General features: G+C 40.5%; 1 protein-coding gene across 1 annotated transcript; it reads left to right on the top strand.

Annotated features, from left to right (window-relative positions):
* The first annotated feature begins 1613 nt into the window (after positions 1-1613).
* Positions 1614-10924, top strand: LOC135466609 (5-hydroxytryptamine receptor 1F-like). Its single transcript, XM_064744185.1, is given in 2 exon segments — positions 1614-2258; positions 7633-10924. A coding segment is annotated over 1 exon segment (1152 nt). The 5' UTR covers positions 1614-2258; positions 7633-7773; the 3' UTR covers positions 8926-10924.
* Positions 10925-21610: the final 10686 nt, after the last annotated feature.

The following is a 21610-nucleotide window of genomic DNA, read 5'->3' as shown; positions in this document are numbered from 1 at the left end:
TGTGTGTATTGGGTAAGATTTCGGGATGTGTGACAAACACCTACGTGAGGCGCACTAAACCAAAACACTTCTCTATATGTACGGACCGATGACTAATTCAATGTACGTTTCTTTTTTCATATTGAAAATACATGCTTTAACAAGTATAATTTAGTACATTATGTTTTGTCGAACTGTAGTAAATGCAGCTGTAATGCATTGTAAGACATTATAACGATCTGCATACTTCTCTGTATATGGCTGAACAGACTGGTTGATTAATTGAATGATTTACTGATAAATTGATTGATTACGGTTTGGCGGTGGAACAGAATATATAGAGCAGTTATACATGCATGTATGTAGCAGGTGATACATCTTACCTGTGCCCCGACATGTCTCCTCACGACACTGTGTGCATGTGTAGTTCGGTTACACAAGGATCCATTGTCCTCACTTGTATCGGAGATCTAGCAGGAAAAGTAAACTTCACCAGTCGAGTATAAATGTGATCTCTAATCATGTTATGAAATCTGCACTCTGTTTTAGAAAATTAACATTGTTTCCAAGGAGACTACATCGTGTTAACACACCACGTCCTAGTGAAGTTAGTAACAATAGGCTGTATATATGCTCAAATCACACAGTAAGTTGGAAATGATAAGAAAGAGATCTACATTCTATTCTTACCTACGACATATAGTGCAATGTGTTTTCTGTCACGAAATCAAAATAAATTCGACCTGTCAGATATGTTGTTTTCTCTAATTATCAAGTTATGGTAACCATGGCAACCAGTTGTTTAGTGTGCATCAAAGCACTCAACCATGCAAGGCGTTTTCTTGATAAAACTGATTGCAGATAGTCTCATCTCGGATATTACCATCGACAGAAATTACTTTATACTTCTATAAACCCTATACCAACACAGCTATCAGTTTCAATGGAAACAAGATCTACAAAATCTAATATCTACAAAAACATATATGTTTTGTGTATATCTCTATTTATTAGCCGATTTATCTGATTGCTGTTTTACGCCGTACTCAAGAGTATTTTACTTATACGACGACTGTGTTCTCTGGATTAAGTTATACACGTAGTTACAGTTAAATAAAGAACATTCAATCAGTCATTCTGTCATGTTTGGAAAGATTTGAGATGTATATATCCACATGGAAAGTCTTCATGATAAACTTTACCATACAAGGTGGATCTGAAATCCCGTGGGTGGGGGGAACTACCGCCCATCTCAGACGGAGAAGAGCTTATGCTATATCCATATTTGTTAAAAAAAAGTAATTAAAAAAAGTTAAAAAAAAAATATTCTAGGTAATCAAGAAGTGCACAGGAGAACCGTACCTAGCGCCACGATAGACACCTGTGAATCATTCAATCAGAACACGGATGTAGAAGTCACATACACAAAGTTTAAACACACATGTACTACCCAGTATTCTATGACTCCATTCCGCGACATTTGATCTGTATGGATTGCCTGGTAGACGAGCTCTATTTTTACCATCTCTCTCTATAGCCTGACTGGTATACGTATATCTGTCTCGAATCACTTCTTGTGACCTCCTGTACACTTCAGATTTTTCTTTTCATATCAGAACAATTATTTCCCTGGGGCATAATAAGGGCAAGCCTGACCTGAATACAGGCGTTGAGACATGCCTTAAAGTGGGCTAAAAGGAAATACTCCTCAAAGCCAGTATATAGTGACGAGAAAATAGTTCGTACAGCATTTATAACGCAGTGCATGAAAAAGTGGGCGAAAGGCTGTGCCGTGTATCATCAGTGTGTGGCCGGTGTGTAAGAGGATGTAGTCACTCACAAAACCTTCACCCAGTCAATTGGACGGAGAGAGGATCGTAACAGCCTTGAATTACTATCGAGATATCTATATTTGACAGATCTTCACTCATCAAGTACGGATTTTACAAGACGGATTGGTAACTGTTACAATTTACGTGTGTAGACTAGGCTGTCGCTGGTGTTCGTATAGGGCTGTATCAGTGATCTCTGCGCCATTGACACGGGTAGTGTGGGCTGAAGAGAACAGTGGATTTCCGTTTTGCGAGGAGCGTTGATCATGACTGAGGATTCACCGTATGGATAAGCTCTGTGACAAGCGGACAGTTGACATCTGTACACAGGCACCCGTCACTTTCTACAACAACAACAGCAATATGGACGTTTCCGTTGGTGTACTCAAGTATTGTACTGTGAGCTCGTGAGAGCAGAATGATGTGAACGGTTTTTAGCGAAATCTGGTAGGTATACCGTTTTGCGGGGCTTTGGGTGAAAGAACGATTTGATATGTTGAATTGATTTTCCTTTAACTTTAAGATTAGTTCAATGTCTGTTTATATTTATGTTGTGCGTAGTTGTCCACATTTTTATAGTGTTCACGTAGATTCTGTTTTGGAATTTATCGTCAAGTGTAGTCTTAATACACCGAGATTTGGAGACTTAGACTTAGATTAAGTTTTAATCATTTATGCAGAAACTCGCTATATATAATTACCGCTGACACGGATCGTAACGTCACCCGCCTATCAAGTTGAACGGTATTGTGCATTGCGGGCAGAGATCTGTCTTACAGATATTGCAATAACTCATAGACTATATACTGGTGTGTATATGTGTATACGTATACTAGTGAGTATCCGGGTAAGCACCGTAATAAAGAGAAATAGGCAAAATAATACATTCAGAGAAAGTGAACCTTTTTGGATAAGATTGAACTATTTAAACTAATTTTGCATATATGACTATATCTAAGGAATTTAAATCTACAAAACTTAACTACGCAATTTTCTGTCCATTTTTTTGTTTACACCCAAAATGTAAAAGAAATAAATGTCACATGAAGGCCATAGTATATATAGCCTGCTGGTACCTAATTTTTACACGACACCGTAGACGTTGAAACTTGTTTTGGAGCTTTGTACTTTCGTTTTTTCATACTTTCCTTCCTGGAGTATAATTGGAAAGCTGCTTGGGTTCTCTTCACTAGCTGAAGTCCGTTACAAGGAGGCAAACTGAGACTTGTGAATACCTACAGAAGAACCTCTTGCATCAATATGAACTCATCCATCGGATACTTGCACAAATATATGAGCCCGCGTACATGTGAACATCCAATGTCAACAAAACCGCTAGCCAGAATGGTTGTTGAGTCAACAGTAAGCCGTATATCACAGAAAATCATGCTACCACTGACAAGAGAGTAGCGAAATGCTAGCCGCATGCAGAGCCGACGGGTAACTCCCAAGGCTGGCAGTGTGATGGGTATAAAGGTATTACCGACTCGTCTTACTACTGGCTATGACGCAATCCCAGCGTCACCCTTTCCCCTTTCACCTCTCTCTGTCTTGTAAATTCCAAGCGCTCGGCGCTGTAAAATGTGCTATCTACATTACCCATGATAGTACACGCATTGATTTGTATGTATCTTTCTTACATCTAGGAAATAAGATAAACTCCTGACCCAGGTGAGGAAGAACGTTTCGAAATCTTCCTTCAGCAAAGATATGTGAAGCATTGTAGATGTCTTAGCTCTCTTCGAAAACTGTTTCTGAAAATGGTGTTCATTCTCCCGTGGCCTGACGAGCTGCACTATAGGTGCATTGCGTTCGTTCAGTGCTTCCCCATCTTGATTGTAGCGGCAACTGTGAAACGGATAAATCACACAGAATGTGTAACACTTCAATAATAGTACGTGATAAAACGACCAAATTACGACCACCTTGTAATTTAGCATAATCACACACTAGAGTACGCTACAGTCTCAAAGCTATAGGGATAATAAGTGGCCGTGCACGATGTTTGCTTACTTGTTGGCGCAGTATGACGATCATTGGACACCCCGTGTAGTTGTTGGGGCAGTACGACCATTGGAGACCCCGTGTAGTTGTTGGCGCAGTATTGCGATCATTGGACGCGCCGCCTAGTTGTTTGCGCAGTAGTGCGATCATTGGACACCACGTGTAGTTTTTGGCGCAGTATTGCGACCATTGGAGACGCCGCCTAGTTGTTTGCATAGCATTACGATTATTGGAGACCCGGCCTAGTTATTGGCGCAGCATTGCGATTATTGGAGATCACGTGTAGTTGTTTGCCCAGTACTACGACCATTGGAGACCACGTTTTCTCCGCCAATATGGTCTTTTGTATAGCTTGAAGTACAGTAATAAAATACAGTCGGTAAGTGAGAATGTTTGCTCAAATCAGTTAGACACGTGAACAAAAGAGCACATTTCACATGTATATGATCTTGTGAAATCCTACAATTGCCAACACGACATTTTTTATTTTATTTTACACTCTAACATGTACTAAGAGGGAAGGTGTTATAAGCGAATAGCGAAAAAAAACTTTTGGTCAACTTGGCCAAAAGTTTATTCCAAGATCGGGTAGAGAGGTCAAGTTCTGCTTCAGTCTACACTGTGTGTATCAGGGCCTGGTTCCACAGAGTGGCTTATAAGTCAACAGTTAGCACATCCATACAACTACCCAGTATGTGCTCCCTGAGGTTCAAACATCGAAATGTTTCCCTCAACATAGAACTAGTTCAGTGTTTCCAGTTTTAAACACATGTGATTTAAAGATAAAGTTTCAAATTAGATCAGACTTTAAATTTTGACTTGTCAAAACCGTTTTGGTGTCGACTCCTGTTCGCTGTAAAAATAAAGATTTGTTTCGTACTTTACGCGAAAAGTCAAATGTTTTGAAAGTATATGATCACATGATGCATATGTAAACTGAATAAGTTCACGTATTTTTGTGACAAGGTACACAGCGAATGAGGAGTTTATCTCACGTTTTATTTATATATACAGCTTTTCTTGTCAATGATTGGTGATTACACTATACTGCCTGCTCTGTCAATGCTAATAAATACTTCACGCGAATACTGTTTGATATCTGAACAAAATAATGAATATGACATACGAGCGTAAGAGCACACCAGTAAATGAGACATCAGAGCAATATACTTAATACAATGGTTATTCGAAAACAAATCCTAGCAGATTTTGTCCATCTTTACGAGGTTTGTAAGTAATCTATCATAACGCCATGCGTATGTGTAGAAGGCTAAGTTTGATCTGCTTTATACAATATGGTATATACTAAGCTGTATTAACTGTAGACGACCCCATGTGTCGGTGTTTGAACCGGCGACGGTTTGTACTACTAAATATTTTAATATATTTATATATATTTTGGTTACTGTATGTTACTTTACCTACTAATAATGGTATTTACAGTAATTAATATAACCAGTGTGTTGCATGACATATGTAGTTTTGTTTCACTAGAGGACTGCTAGCTAATCGCTGAAAGATGATGCCAGTATGACATTTGTAACAATGGATAGTGTGTTTGTTTATATAGCTCATATAGAGTTGTGTCGAAGGATGGGAATCACAAGTTTATGTATGTGTTTGACGGGATTGTTCATCATATAGCTCATGTTACCTAGATATATTTCACCTTCCGTCAAACTTATTAACTGCGCCTTGTTATGCCGACTTTTACGCCAGTATATAGCTTTCTACTAAATTTGTTCAAAATGTAATTTAACTAGTTTTACACTTATCACCTATCTATATGTGTCTATATGACACATATAGATAGGTCTGTCCAGACGGATACGGGTCCCCGACATGTCCGGAAGCGTCATCTCGTCCACACGTATGTCACGTACCTTTAATACAAGGCATTCCACAGGTTATCGGCCAGCATTTGGCTATTTGTCTGCTTGACCTGGTTAGTCGCTCCGCGTCAGTAAACCAGCTACTGCATGGCATGTGGAGTCTTCAGCTCGGATAGGGAGATAATGTGAATCATGGTCACGGTGGCACTTGAAAAAACGCGAATCGGAAACTGACTGGCTTCGACTCGGAGATAGTTTGTAAACATATATCAATATTGTAGGTAATCTATTTATTTATTTGACTGCTGCTTAAGCCCTAGCTAAGACTTTTCAACCAGTGCATTCAATGGTCGTGTGTTTAATGGGTGGAGGAACTCTTGGTAAACCGTAACGTTTTTAACAAACTTTTCCAAGTACAATGTGCACGATCGAGGCCCCGCCTCCCAGCTCCCACCATAATAGCCTCCGTGGTATAAGTAACATATCCTTGAGTACGATGTAAAACACCGATCAGATAAGTATTTATTTATTTATTTGATTGGTGTTTTACACCATTCTCAAGAATATTTCACTTATACGAAGCGACCAGCATTATGGTGAGTGGAAACCCACGACCATCCGCAGGTTGCTGATGGACCTTCCCAATTACGGCCGGAGAGGAAGCCAGCATGAGCTTGTCTTGAACTCACAGCGGCCGCATTGGTGAGAGACTCCTGGTCAATACGCTGCGCTAGCGCGCTTACCAACTGAGCCACGGACGCCCCTTATCAGATAAGTAAGTTAACATTATGTACACGTGGATTTGCGCAGCGTGTTGGTGGCAGACAAGTGCTCTTCAACACCCCTCGTATGTACAGTGGAAAATGAAAGCGGGCATGTGGAAATTGCCTGTTCAAGGTCGGGTTTGAACTCGCACCTCGTGTGACAGCGGCTGGGTGCCACGCACCTGACTACTGATCATGAGCCACCTGTCGGTCTCGTGTCCATCTCACAATTAGTATAGGAAATACTAAAATATGTCTTTAAGCATTTTGAGAAATATGGTTTGTTCTAACCACTATATATAGACTATAGGTGACTGATATAGGTAATGCATTTGGAAGTATATGCCCAGCTTAAATCATGATGGAGAATATAGCTATAGCCTGAGGATTTAAGGATTTTAGTCCTCGTTTAACTTCCTGATCAAAAACATATATTTGTCCTTTATGTGCACAAGTAATGATTTTTTTTGTAATTATTTAATATAATGTCAAATTACTCATAATTATGTCCAGTTCAAAATTAAATTCTGTTATTTCCAAGACATACTCAGATCATCTGTGGAGCCATTTGTTGGAATATGTTTAAGAATATAGTTGAAATGTTGGAAAAATTTCACACAAATTCGGTTAATACAGCAACACGTCTACGATATCGTGGGCATTTTAAAAAGATCTCGTTTTCGACTCAAATGTGGTGATATTTACCAGAAATGTTACAGGTCAATAATTTGCGAATCCCATTTCGGAAACAGGGCTAATATGACACCGGATATTTCTGACGAGAGAATGGTGACATAATACATCTATTGTGAACACAGTGATCCTCATAAACATCTCGCCTATGGAAAGCTTTTCCGGTACGTTTACCCGAGAGCTATAGATGTTCCCAGGAACTGATGTATGTCTAAACTTCTGCATAGATTACTAACAACGAATCGGCTGCATGAGCTCAGAATACCTGAAATGAAGTGCTTCTGTATACCGTGGCATAGGGTACTTCTGTTGAAGACTGATTACGTGGTTATTGTGTTTAGATTCCGACAAATACATGGTTTACAGGTGAATAGATTTGATTTGTTTTATGTGATTATGTAATATGGGTTGGTTTCAGAATTTTTAAGTGTGAATAACAAAATTCCATCTTAACACCTGGAAATGTTTGCTATCCTACATATCGATTAATTAAATATGTTGTAAAGCATGTTTTCATTCTGATTTCAGACAATGGTAACACAAGTCTAAGACACATAAAGTTTGTACCTCTATATCTAACTGTTCTCATGGAATTCAAAATGGCCGCCTATTGCAATGCGAGCGATTTGGACATCCGTGGCAATATATCACAGCTGACGGCGCTGAACGATGAGTGGCCATGACTTTGCTACCGTGACCATATACTTGGGGATACTGATGTTTCTAGGAGTCTTTGGAAATTTAATAGTCTGGTACGTGTACTACTTCCGGTTCAAGAAAACACCGTCTAACTATTTTGTCCTCTGCTTAGCCACTCTCGATTGCTGACGTGTCTGTTCGCGTCCACCGTTTGAGATTTATGACGTCACTAAGCCGCTGATGTTCAACATGCCCGTGGCCTGTAAGATAATGAGGTTTCTGGAGACCATTACAACTGTGGCGTCTGGAATAACACTGGTCGCTGTTGCCCACGACAGACATCGGAAGGTTTTCAAGCCCTTTAAGCGGATATCCAACAAACAAGCTAAGATAGTGAGCTGTGTAGCGGTGGCTATTGGATTATTTGTGGCCTGGCCAGCGATTCTCATTTATGGATCTCACCAAGTGAAGGCAAATGATTCAGAGTTATTTGGAATATCGTGTTCACTGAGCGACTGCGTACGAGATAGTATATATCCCAAACTTTATTCTGGCTTCTTGCTGCTTCTGTTCTTCGGTAGTGTTGGGGTGCTGATCGTCCTGTATACCAAGGTAGGACTGGAAATCCGAAAACGTGGAAACATGCGTCTCAGCCAAACGCCCACATCTTATAGGGCACATGAGGCTTCCATGAGCATGGAAGTCGCAGACGAAGAAAGCAGTAGCGGCGAATGTGTCACGGGCAAGAATAAAAGACGAGACAAGAAATACAGGATGCCGTCTTTTCCTAAACTCACAACTCAGCGAAGCAATAGCTGTGAGCCAAAACGTCCAATGAAAATAAAGTCCACAGACGAACCTAACAGTCCGCGTGATGTAAACAATTCCGTGGCAGTCCGCTCCGGATACAATCCAGGAAAGACAACTCGCATACTATTCTGCGTTTCCGTGGCATTCGTCTTAAGCTTCCTGCCTTACGTAATCGTGAAGATAGTCCAAGCGGCTACCGAAAACTTTGACGTGTCTCAGAGCAAAGCCGCCTCGTTGGCGTATAACTTCGCCACTCGCTCTTTCGTCATCAATGCCGCGGTTAATCCAATCATTTATAGCTATTTGAACGAGTCGTTTCGTGATGAGTGTAAAGGATTTATATATAGGTGCTTTAAGCCATTCAAAAAGTGAAAAGTTGCAGTAAAAATTAAGGAACAAAAATTATTGCCCATAGTATTGATCTTTTAAATTGGATGTTAACAACCTTGATTGGATTCAACGATAGAATACTTTGTTCAGCAAAGGACATTCCAAAGTCAACAACTCCACTGTATCCAGGAATTCAACTGATTCTGTTGAACAGTAGCAATGGTTGTCGGTGCAGCCGTTCGCTTTGCGCATATCCAGGGAATCTCGGGTCCACGCGGTCTAGGAAATAACCGATCGACATCCAGGCCGTTGAGACGTGTTTGATGGGTAATGTTTTGTCTCAAACTTTAAATGGAGCGGGCTCTGACGTTGGTTTGAAGCCATCCTTTGCCATACCTCACGTCAGAGCAATCTCGGACTAATCCTGACTGGATTACACTGTCTCATTTTCTGTGTTCAGCGCTGTATTGAAGGTGGGGGACTTTGGGTTAGGAGAGAGAACCGTTTGTAAAAACTGATTGCAGCCTTATATAGCCTGTATGCTCAAGTACTATATTTTACAACTGGGTGGTCTTGCAGGTTCATTTAAGGATTGACTGTAATATTTTTTAGGTTTGTTGGGGTAGGCCAATAAACGAAAAAACTGCTGTGCAAACTGTATGACGAAAAACTGTATTGTATACCTCAGTAAACCTGAAAAATATTACAGCAATCCTTATAATTTAATTTAAGGAATAAAAGGATGTTATCTAGTGTTTTCCTTTCATTCCAAACTCTGAGAAATTGAAGAAAGGAACGCCGCAGTCTCCAGAATATTTTATGAATAACATTCTTTGGGCCAATGAAATTGGTGATCAAAGTTCTACCGTTAATAGGCAACGTCACGTGCAAAGTGAGCGAAATGACGAGGTAAAGTTTACAGCAGCTGGTCGTTTCAAAAAGAACTGTGAATAACTCATCATTTACAAGGTGAGCTAGGGAGCGTTGGGGGCAGAAGATCCCGAGGGAAATGAATTTATTTCGTGAGACTCATCTTCGTGAGGCGACAACGCGTTTGCGCTGTTCATAACGGACTACTGCTGTTGTTGTTGCACGCCAAGGATATGCGGGAGTATGTAGGCCACATAGGTGACTTCGTCATGCCGGTTGCAAAGCACGTGTAGTTGTGACATATGGATGATATCTTAGCATTCAAACATACTGGTTATCCAAGAACAACAGCGTGTATTTTAAACATCAGTTGGAAAGTAATTTTGATCAAACTGATTTGTTTTGTCGAGCGCTTGCACTCGGTTTTGCATATGCACTCGCTGACCCAGCACGCCTGTGCGTGTTAGTGATCAAGCTCATAGGTCGGCGATACTGTTTAAACAGTCTTAATTCATCATAGACTGTCCAGAATTTTTATTGATGCCCCTGTTTATGAATGTGAATATAATACAGACGAAAGGAGATATATTCTGTAAGTCATTTTACCTGACGTGCCTTCAGCCTCTTTCAGATCTATTTTTTTAAAAAAGTAGTCCTACGTGGGCGTGGCTTCGTGTTTTCGGTTTATTGGAATATAAACGCAAAAATTTGACCAATTGAATTGCGCTTTACAAACGCAAATTCGGGAAAATTAAATTATTTTTACAAAACGTTACCCTAGCAGCAGATCGCCCATGACCAATATTAAGGTCCCAGATTCGAATCCAACTCTCGCTGGTTACGGTGCAGCTTTGTCAGAAAGAATCACCAGGTAGATGGCGAAGGGCTGTAGTTTACATCGGGGCATACACTCCGGTTTCCACCACCCACAATACTTAATGTAGCGGTACAGCAAATATTAAAGGCGGCCTTGTAGTTCAGTGTCAAGCCATGTAAGAAAGTGGTTAAATTTACTTTGTCAAAGATTTGATCTTACAAGAGTTTGTTGAGATGCCCGTTAATCTTATGGGCAAACCCAAACCTCGTGAGAGAAACGCAAATCTTTATCTGACATCAGTCTCCATTTCTTTTTTTGTTAGCCTGTTACAAAACACACACACACACACACAAACAAAACAAAACAAAAACAAAAAAATTAACAAGAAATAAAAAAGAAACAAAAACATAAAGAAAAAACACCAAAAAAAATCGAAAGAAAGCACGTGTAATGCTTAGGTATATGTTTGTAAAGTGAATTTGTCACAATTCCCCACTGTTGACGAAATGTAACAAAATGCATGTGAATCAGAATTGTTTTATATACACGCTCAGTAGGTGTTAAAATGTATGTATATATTGTCTCTTCTCCAAATGAGGATGTGTGTAGGTATCAGAGCCGTGTATATGTACAAGTCTTCATCTGTCCAGCACAGGGCGTCTCTGTGGTTATCTCGATGCATTCCCCCTCCCCCCACCCCCCCCACTTGCGCGCTCCCGAGAATACCGACACGGCGATCAACACCCATTTTCTATTCCTATTTCTCACTTCTTAAAACAATGACTGATACATTGTAAATATTGTGAATAAAAACAAGTTATATGAATCAATGAACCAGAGGTTTTAGTTTTATTTTAATTAATACAGGAATGGATTCTCAGCATGTGATGAGATAAAATGTGTTTGTTGTCAAAGGAGGTAGGTTTCAAATTATTTACTTATATTCCCTTTTGCATAATTTTATGTTTTTCAGATATCTTCTAAACACTTTACTGAACGAGTTTTAAAGAACAGTGACAAGGCAGACTTTTCAGTGAAAACCCCATCTTTTTGTTCACCTTAGGACACGTTCAAAGAAAAGGTTTATATGCTGTTAAATGCACAGTCCTGAGCTTGTGTTGAGTAAAACCATAGGCCTGTTTGTGGTGAGTCAAACCATACAGGCAGCAGGCCTAATAGTGACACCTCTAACTCTACCTCGCTTGAAGTGACCTACAATACACACAAACATGTGTAAACATGAAAGATGAATACAATAATTGACTGCCTGTTGAGTTTGGTGACACAGCTGATTTGGTCAGATGACTCAGTTTTCTAGGTTAGCTCAGTTGTATAACTGATTTTCTGGTGAGTTGACACAAACTTTTCTCTCAGTGCAGAATAAGCACGGTTCGGACGTGTATATCTCTTAGGAGCAAGACATATGGACGACCTTCATGTTCACCTTGGCGGTTCTGGGCCTGTTCGGGTACAATTTAACCAGATACAGGCTATGCCATTAGCCACTGTGAAATAATTTCAAATGTCCCATTCGTATTTGGAGGCAGTTCCGATAATTCATAGTCATAAAAAATCGTAGGTAAATAAATCAAGTAAATAAACACGATTCAGATTTACAGAGCGTTTATTGTGGCAGGAAACTTTGATGCCGTCCCATCCTACTGGCTGACATGGTGCTGTAAGTGTGTCAGCGAATTATCTAAGTATACAGTGATGTATTTACGTGCAAAGATGATTATGTAATGACTGATGTAAACCTAGTTCAGACAACTTGTTTGGCAGTTAGATAATGTTGACAAATTCGTGCTACATTTCGTACTGGGCCGTGATTGAGGAGTGAGGACGCTGGCCTTTCAAGCAACGGGAATTTGTAGATTCACCCGATATATATGCACGTGGAGCCTTGAGGACAAAAAGCGGCCAACAATGTCCCTGTGGCCGTTGGCACATTCTAATATTCGTGCAAGAACACTTAATTATATTCCACGAATTTAAAGTAAATGGTGTACAAATTGTAGGTCACGTGAAAAAGTTCTCCAGTAACTTGCCAATGGTCGATGGTTTAACATTGGGTACTAAAGTGTGCTCTAATCATAAACCCGACACCATTGTGTAAGTGAAGAATTCTTGAGTATAGCGTTGAGCAATAGTCAAATACGTAAATGAATCAACTCAGGGAGACTATGTTATTCTTGTTTTCAGATTGTACAAAGAGGGAGATATTTCATGACTGTGGTACGGCAGCCCACATACGATGTTTTTTCATCCTTTTTTTTTGTTTTAGTGATTTTCTTCCTTGGTTTGCATGAACCTGGTTGAAAACTATACACACAAAGTTGAAAACTCCCGAGGTGAAAACAGGTCATAGCTGGATGACTGGATGAAGTAAAAATCCACGTGACACAATTAAATCTCTTTCCCATTTCCGGAGGAGGTGGAATGAGTGAGTGCCTGGGGTTTAACGTCGTAGTCAACAATTTTTCAGTCATATGACGACGACGGAATCCTTAGGGTGCATGTCATGTGCCTCCTTGTTGCAGGACGGATTTCCACCGCTCTTTTTTCTAGTGCTGCTTCACTGAGACGACTTACCGAAGGCAAGTAAGCTGCCCCGCACGAGCTATTATACTGATACGGGTCAACCAGTTGTCGCACTATCCCCTTCATGCTGAACGCCAAGCGAGGAAGTTCCCCTTTTAGTGTGACTCGACCCAGGATCGGAGACGGTGGAGAAAGACATTTTAACTACATGTATATTAATTGGGAGTTATACTCAAACGGTCGGACCACTAGTATGAAAATATATTTTTTCTGTTGTCCAACGAGACGTAATCAATCCTCATTTCCCCCATATTTGACTTCCTTCGATCATAAGAGTCCTAGGGCATCACGTGAGTTTTAACATGTGTGAAAACAATTCACATTTGGGCAAAATGAACTAAATCAATTGAGAACTTTTTCCAACCGGGAACACTATTTTGAGAACTATCTTTTAGATAGAAACTAAAGAAAATTTCAAAAAAAAAAATTAAACATGGACGACAGTTTGACGGAAATTTTTACAGAAAGTTACAAACAATCGCATGTTTTGGCGGAAAAGCGAAGATCTGCATAGAGAAGCCATTAGTCATTCTCAGGTTCAACTGTTCAGCAGAAAACCGTTGTACATGTGTATCACATCCAATGTAGCTGTATACCTAGACCAGTACTGGGGTAATATCGTTTGTCATAATCTCGGCAAACACGAGAGCTTTAGACGCTATTCAACTCAAGTGACCGTAAGGAGTTGGTCGCACTAAATGATATAAGGCCATACGCCTTTGGGTTGCGTCGTTATTTCGCATGTACACACGAGCACTTACGACCTGACGCACCATTTTACTTGAGTTGGGTATCTCTCATATATGCCGAGCCTTGATTGCGGATAATTGATATTGTACAACGTGTACGATATAACTAAAGGCTTACAGCACAGAGAGCCAAACCAGAACAGCGACCACAAGTGTGTTAGCTGGCACCGTTGAAATAAGGCCTCCTGTCAATTTACCTCAGTCAGGGTTTTATTCTAACTGATCATGTAAACGCAAAAAATGAACGAGGCTCTTACAAATATCTATCAGCTCATATGTGGCTTTGTAACCACTCCTTCTGTCCACGCTAATTACAGAATATGACCACAGTTACATTTATAAATGCAAAAACCCTTATGACAACAAGATCAATACAGAAAAGGAGTAACACATTTTTTTTATCCTTTTAACAGGATTTGCCCTGGTTGTTTTAAAATATTCAGTGGTATCCGACCGCTGTGAGATTATTAACAGCCTGGTCAACTTTTTCCACCTTATGTTTTAAACATGCATGAAGACATTTGTGGCGCCTGTCGATCAGAGAATCTCTGGTAGGTACGGTTAAGTTTCCATATGAAGTTATTCCGGGGTAAGGTGGTGGTATGTAAATATAACCTTGGCTGAACTGAGTTTACTTACGCGGCTGGATGAAGCTCTGCCACATGTCAACACCAAAGCTTTGATATCCGCCCGAGATATTCCATTGAGAGAAAACAGTTAACATCTGCTCCAGCCACTTGTTCCCGGCAATGGTTGCTTTGCGTCGGTATGACCAACTAACCGATAGTACCGTGCCCAAAACATGCTTTAGCCTATCGTCATCTTGCTTTCGGGAATTTTGCCTTTGGGCGTGGATTTTCGACAGTTTGACTGAGATATTATACACATGCTTTAGCAATTTCACTGCTGGTGAAACGCGCTTTATAAACGCCAATATGAACAGAATGTTGTCTGGATATGTTATATTGTGAACTGTGACGCGTTAAGCTCTCATAGATGGACAGCCATCCTAGTGAGGAAATTACATGCAACTCTAATAATAAATAACATTTAATTTTTTCATTGACAGGTGTTTTAAAGTAACTCAGTTAATTTTTAACATGTCAATTATATATGTACTGGAGGAAACAGGGCACAGTGCAGGGTTTACCATTAAGCTGTCGCAACTGGACAAGTTCGTGGGAATCCCCTTGACACAAACTGCAGCCGAGGAATAGCGAATGCTTATTTCAACAGCTCATTGGTCAATGGTTGACTCTAAATTAATTCTAATTGTATTCCTAGGTTAACATGGACCGAAGGTGAATGTTGCTTACATGCCGGGTAATCTGTGTATAGCGACCACGGTGGTTAATTAACGCGAGGTGATTACGGTGGTAAATCTGTGTGGTATATCTGTGTAAAGCAATCACGGTTGCAGATCTGTTTGAAGGCAATCACGGTGGTAAATCTGTGTCTGTGTGAGGCGACCACAGTGGTGAGTCTTTGTGAGGCGATCACGGTGGTAAATCTGTGTGAGGTGATCACAATGGTAAATCTGTGTGAGGCCCACACGGCGGTAAGTCTGTGTAGGGTATCACGGTGGTAAAGCTGTGTAAAACGATCACAGTGGTAACTTTGTGTGAGGCGATTAAAGCGGGAAATCTGTGTGAGGAGATTACTGTGGTAAGTCTGTGTGAGGCGACCACAGTGGTAAATCTGTGTGAGGCGATCACGGTGGTAAATCTGTGTGAGGTGATCACAGCGGTAAATCTGTGTGAGGCCAACACAGTGGTAAGTCTGTGTAGGCGATCACGGTGGTAAAGCTGTGTGAAACGATCACAGTGGTAACTTTGTGTGAGGCGATTAAAGCGGGAAATCTGTGTGAGGAGATTACAGCGGTAAATCTATGTGAGGCGATCACGGTGGTGAATCTGCGTGAAGCGATCATTGTAGTAAATCTGCGTGAGGCGATCACGGTGTTAAATGTGTGTGAGGCGATCACGGTGGTAAAATCTGTGAGGCGATCACGGTGGTAAGTCTGTGTGAAGCGATCACGGTAGTAAATCTGTGCTTGGAACAAATGTTGCCTATCTACACTGCAGACCGTCGAACAGCCAATGTTTAATCGTGTCCATAGTTACATACTTATCGAATGGCTGTCTTGGTAGCTATCATCGCAGATATACAGAATAATTAAGCCAGGCAGTTTCACGGTGTCTGTAGTGATGTATAGAAATACAACGAAAGCGTCAGTCGGTCTTTTCTTTGTTAAAACTATTTGTGAACACTTGTACACCCAGGTATACCATACAAACACCACATATACGTGTACACTTAGACATTGAAAGAGATATCCGGCAATTTTATGCGACCTTTGTCAGTTCTTTCAAAGCCTCTGGTGTCATTGAGGTTATATTTTGTGAGAGGCTTGCAACTTCTTGCAACTGTTCTTTGGCTGAGGAGTAATTAGTGCATTGCGATAATCTTTAACATCATTTATATTGTCAGATTCATTTGCCAGATCTCATGCAAACTGTCGTAACTGATTTCATCACCTCCTTTTTCTGCTCTCCGCAACTGGAACTAATATATCACCCATCGTCGTCATTATAGGTTGCTATTTTGCAATTCGCTATCTTCATTCTATAGCAACAACAAAACAAACTAACAAAAAAAAACCAACAAAAAAAACCCAACAAAAAACAGAAAACAAAAACAAACAGATTGCATGATCTCCATTACAAGGTTTGCTTGCAGAAGCAACTTACATGTGACTTGAAGCTATGTGATGACTGCCTATGGAGTCTTTCTCTCCTCGTCTGGACATGCTGAGGACATGAATGGATTCGCCGAGCTGTCGAGTCACAGAAGTGTATACGCTAGGCTATTCGGTACGGTAGCTTGGACATGTCACGAGACATAATTATAAGGTTTATCCATAGCTGATAATTACGACAGATCAACATATTTTTACGGGAGGCCAAGAGGTTAGCGTGTTAGTGCAGCGCATTGACTCAGGAACCTCTAACAAAAGGGCTCTATGAGTTCAGCTCATGCTGGCTTCCCCAAGTTCCGCCCCCATCCCAACTGTAGCCTATACCTGAGAAGGCCTGCCAGCCAGATTCCTCCCATCAAAATGCTGATCGCAGTCGTATACATTATATTAACATTTATTTATGTATTTATTTGGTTGTTGTTTTTCTCCTTACTAAAGAGTACGGCGGCCAGAATTATGGTTGGAGGAAACTGGCAAACTGACCACGCTCGTGTGTATTAATTGTGAGTGATATATCAATTAAAAACAGACATTGCCCAGATGTACAGACATGCTCCAGACCATGATTGTAAACATACATGTATAGGGCCTACTACTTGCGTCTACCATTACGTGGAAGTCAAGTCAGTTCGTTTATAACCGTTGTATAAGCCTACCCGTGTGGTCATAGAGTAGGCCTACTGTTATTTTGCAGATGGTACATTAGTTATTAAATTAGCAGTTATATTCACACAATTATTTTCAGATGAAGAGAACTGTAGCTTCGGTTTACAAATGTTCCTCCAACGCACGCTTGGTGAGGTCTGTGTGTCACGATAGACAAACGTGTTTTCAACAGGACGTCAATTGGAAGGACGGGATTACCTCCCCTACTACAGCGTCATTATTATGTCGTTCATTGTTAACAGAAAAGACAACAATAATACAACCTTATTTATTTCGAATGAAGGTTAAAAACTGGCATAAATAACCACAGTACTTTTTATGACATGCTTGATGACTCTGTCAATCAACTTTTTAATTGGAATTCTTACGAGTCATGTAATGTACATATATATGGTAAAACGACAAGACAGAATTCTCGTGACGTTACAGTTGAAACAGGGGTGTTCTCTAGCTAAAACTGTTTAGGCCTTTGCCTTGCAAGGATGGGACACTTCATGGGTGCATGTGTGTGTGGATTTGATATGTTGTTGTGTTTTCTGTTAAAAAGAAAAAGGGTGTAGAATAAAACGATACTATGGCCACGTATGTAGACCTCGTAGAAGTCAAATATATGGGCAGGGAGCTTTTACATTGCTCCGCTCTCACCGTCCTTGGGGCTTTGATGGTGAAGAGAAGCAGCCGACGGTGCGAACGTTCGCTGACCACGTTGATTGTTTCCTATCAATGCAGTCTGCTTATACATGCATGAATGTTCGTTACATATGGGAAAGTTTGTCAGTAAGTCAGTTTGTGGTTTTCTCCGGGCCCTCCGGTCTCCTTCATCCATAATACCGGCCACTGAAAATTCTTCTTTAAGTCGTTAAACAGCACATCAAATAATTAAGTAAATATAGAAGTGAATAAGCTTTCTTTCACTGACATTACGGGTTGGTATGAAACTTCACAGTACATTTTAAATGAATGGATAATTTTGGTACTGGGCCACTTTGTGTAACATTTGGCCATTTAGTATGAAACAGTATCATACAGCCTGAGGAGGTCATAATAAAGTAGCTGACCGAAATGTTCCTTTTTTCATTTCATGCTGGATTTTTTCTCTTAAAGAATAGTCTGGATACAAGGCAATGTATAATTAAGTTGGTCGTTCAAAGGGAGACCACCACACCTCGCCGGACAAGTTGATCAATATGTAAATCAAGAAGAGATGATTTTGGTAGGTATTTAATTCTGGAAACAGAATTTGATGGTGATTTATTTACCTTGGTAAAAGTGCATTGCGGAATGATTCGGGAGATCGTGAAGATTGTTTACACAATGTACCTAGTTTATTAGTTAGATTAACGGTACGAACATAGTACTGGGAGGTGATTTTAATACATTATTATTTATACATCAGTGAAATCCCAGTATTTCCTTCACTGATAAAAATGATATCTTAACTAGTTAGATATCACTTTTGTTAAACCATTTTGCTATAAAACTGCTGAAGACCTTGACCCATGACCCACAGTTGACCTTGCCGGAACTACTTTTGTACATGCCGAATGCTACATTCATTGTGTCACTTCATGCAGCAGTGAAATCTTCGACGACGGCATCACAAGGCCATGCACTTCCGCGCAATATATAGTTCGCCCAAAAAAGAGGTAGAAATTCTTCATTTTCGTTATTTACGTAAATACCTATACTGCATTAGCATTAAGCACCTTTGTACAATGTATAATTACTTACAGACAGCGTTTAAATCTGTAAAAAGGTTTTGTGAACGCGGACATGAACGAAATTGCAGCGCGTATGAATAGAATCAGAAATACGACGAAGATGGCACATTATTTTTTCACGGATGCCACAGATAAACTGATACACATTTATATACAGGTAGAGAAAATGTCAGGGTATAAATAATAAATAGAACTCTCACTCGAACAATATTTATGGTATTCAACCTTCACTGTGCAACATCCTCTATGTACTTAACCCCGAATTAGATAGGAAAAGTTTATCGCCTAATCCAACAGGGACCAATCCGGTTATTCATGATCTGATAGGACCTTTACGGAAAAGACGTATATGGAAAAGAGGTAAAGGGCAAGCATGTATTTTGCCGATGACACGACTCTAACACTGAGAAACTTTGAGTCCGTTAATGAGGCACTCGACTTTTATCAAAGCATTGAGTTATTGAGCGGATTAAAAATTAATTTAGAAAAGACTAAACTTCTTAAGATAAAACAAAGCAAAGCTGTTGTCATAAACAATACGCACAGCATATCCGTGACAGACTCAAAAACGTTTCTGGGCATTAAAATTTTCCGAGATCTGGAAAAAATGCATAAAGAAAATTTAGATTCAAATATAAAGAAATTAAAAACAAGTGTTCAAATCTCGTCTGGAAGAGGCCTCACACTGTTAGGAAAAAAAAGTTTCAAAGGCAGAAGGCATCTCAAGAATGGTTTATTTGGCCAATGTACTTCCATTAAAAGCACAGCACTGCAAAATAAACTGAAGGCCAAAAGAAACAAAGAGTTCAAATCAATTTATTTTGCTAATGCAAAAAACAGGATGACTGAAGTTTAATATATTGAAAACACCAATGACTTTAGATATTGAAAGTCTTGAGTAAGAACGGGCAAAGCAGCCCTCAAATCATTTTACAAGAGAACAAACAGAGCAGGGGTAGAAAAATAGCCATTCCATCTTGGTTAACAATGGGCAGAGTATACAATAAGTTGATTTTTTTTATAATCAGTCAATATCAAAACCAATCAATATCGCGTGTGGCCACCCCTTGCTTCATAGAAAAAGTCAGTAGTCTGATGAGATGACGCGGGAATCGTTGCCTTTCATTTTGGAGAGCGAACGCCAGTTCTTGTTGGTTGGCTGCAAGGTGTGGCCGTTGTCTTACTCAACGACCCATGATACCCCATATGTGCGGAACGTGCAGACGTTGACGTTGTTGGCGTCGATGAAGTTCCGCACAACTCGAGCTGTACGGGGTCTGGCGTTGTCATGCTGGTACAGGACCTCACGTGGCTGCTGTTGAAGGAATGGCAGGACAAGAGGACGTAGAATTTCATCCACGTAACATTGAGCTGTTAGGTTCCCGTAGATGATGACCAGTGGTGTCCGTTCCTCTCCACAAATCCCAGCCCACACCATAACGCTGCCGCCACCAACCACCTCCTGGACGCATGATGCAGACCTTCGTTCGCCTCTTCGATGATAAACTCGCTGTCTACCATCGGCTCGGAACAGGCAGAAGCGGCTTTCATCCGTGAAAACAAGTCGCTGACAACGGCGTACAATTTGAGCCCATCGCAACCTCTGGTGACGATGTTCGGCTCTCAACAACTGCCCTCTGAATGGTCGATAGGCCGTAATTCCGTGAGCCATGAGTTTCCTGGACACGGTCTGCCGACTGACCCGGTGACCTAAGGCATTGATTGACAATGACGTCACTATCAGGAAGCGGTTCCTCAGGTGTAAGGTGCGCAGGGATCCGTCTTCTCTGGGCGTAGTTACCCTAGGCCTGCCTATTTTTGGCCTGTCCGATGCCTGCCCTGTCTGCCTGTAACGTTGCATCAAGTTTGACGTGGTTACACGAGAGCAGCCTAAGGTTGCAATGTGGGCGTGGGTGGCTCCCATGGATACCATACCCAGGACCCTCTCGCGTTGTTCTGGAGTCAATCGAGGCATTACTTTGGTGGTTTTTAGTCAGTGTGCCAGTCCAGCACACTGTGTGAACCGTTTTTATACACTTATTAAATGTGCAGTTGCGGCCATCCATGGATTACGTGATTTGTCTCAAAACAAATTCGTGTGGGCGTATATGACGCTTGTTGCACATGGGAATATGCTTCGTATTTGGTATTAATTTGCTGAAAGGGCTGGTTAAATTTAACTCATGGAGTCGTAGAGTTTCTTTTGGCCGTCAGTTTAGTTAACTCAGAATTATATAAATTTATATAGAATTATAAAAATGACAAAGTTAAAAGAAGTGTGATGTCTAGGGATACGCTTGAAGGTATTTTAGTGATGCGAAAAGTTTATGGAAACTAATTCCATCTCACCTATCCAATGGCCTAGGTGGGTTAAGTTTCCCCCTACATTGTAATTATAATACCAAAAAACTGAACAAAATTCTTCCGGGTTTTTTAATTTTTGGACAGACATACAGTCGGAAGTCGTTCCATTTTATGATCAAATTGTGTGGAACAATAAACTCATTTTGAAAGGAGGGAAATCTTTTTATGACGTATTCTGGCC

This window comes from Liolophura sinensis, chromosome 6 (assembly GCF_032854445.1).
Source record: "Liolophura sinensis isolate JHLJ2023 chromosome 6, CUHK_Ljap_v2, whole genome shotgun sequence".
In the NCBI taxonomy this organism is placed as follows: domain Eukaryota; kingdom Metazoa; phylum Mollusca; class Polyplacophora; order Chitonida; family Chitonidae; genus Liolophura; species Liolophura sinensis.
This window is presented reverse-complemented; position numbering and strand designations above follow the sequence as displayed.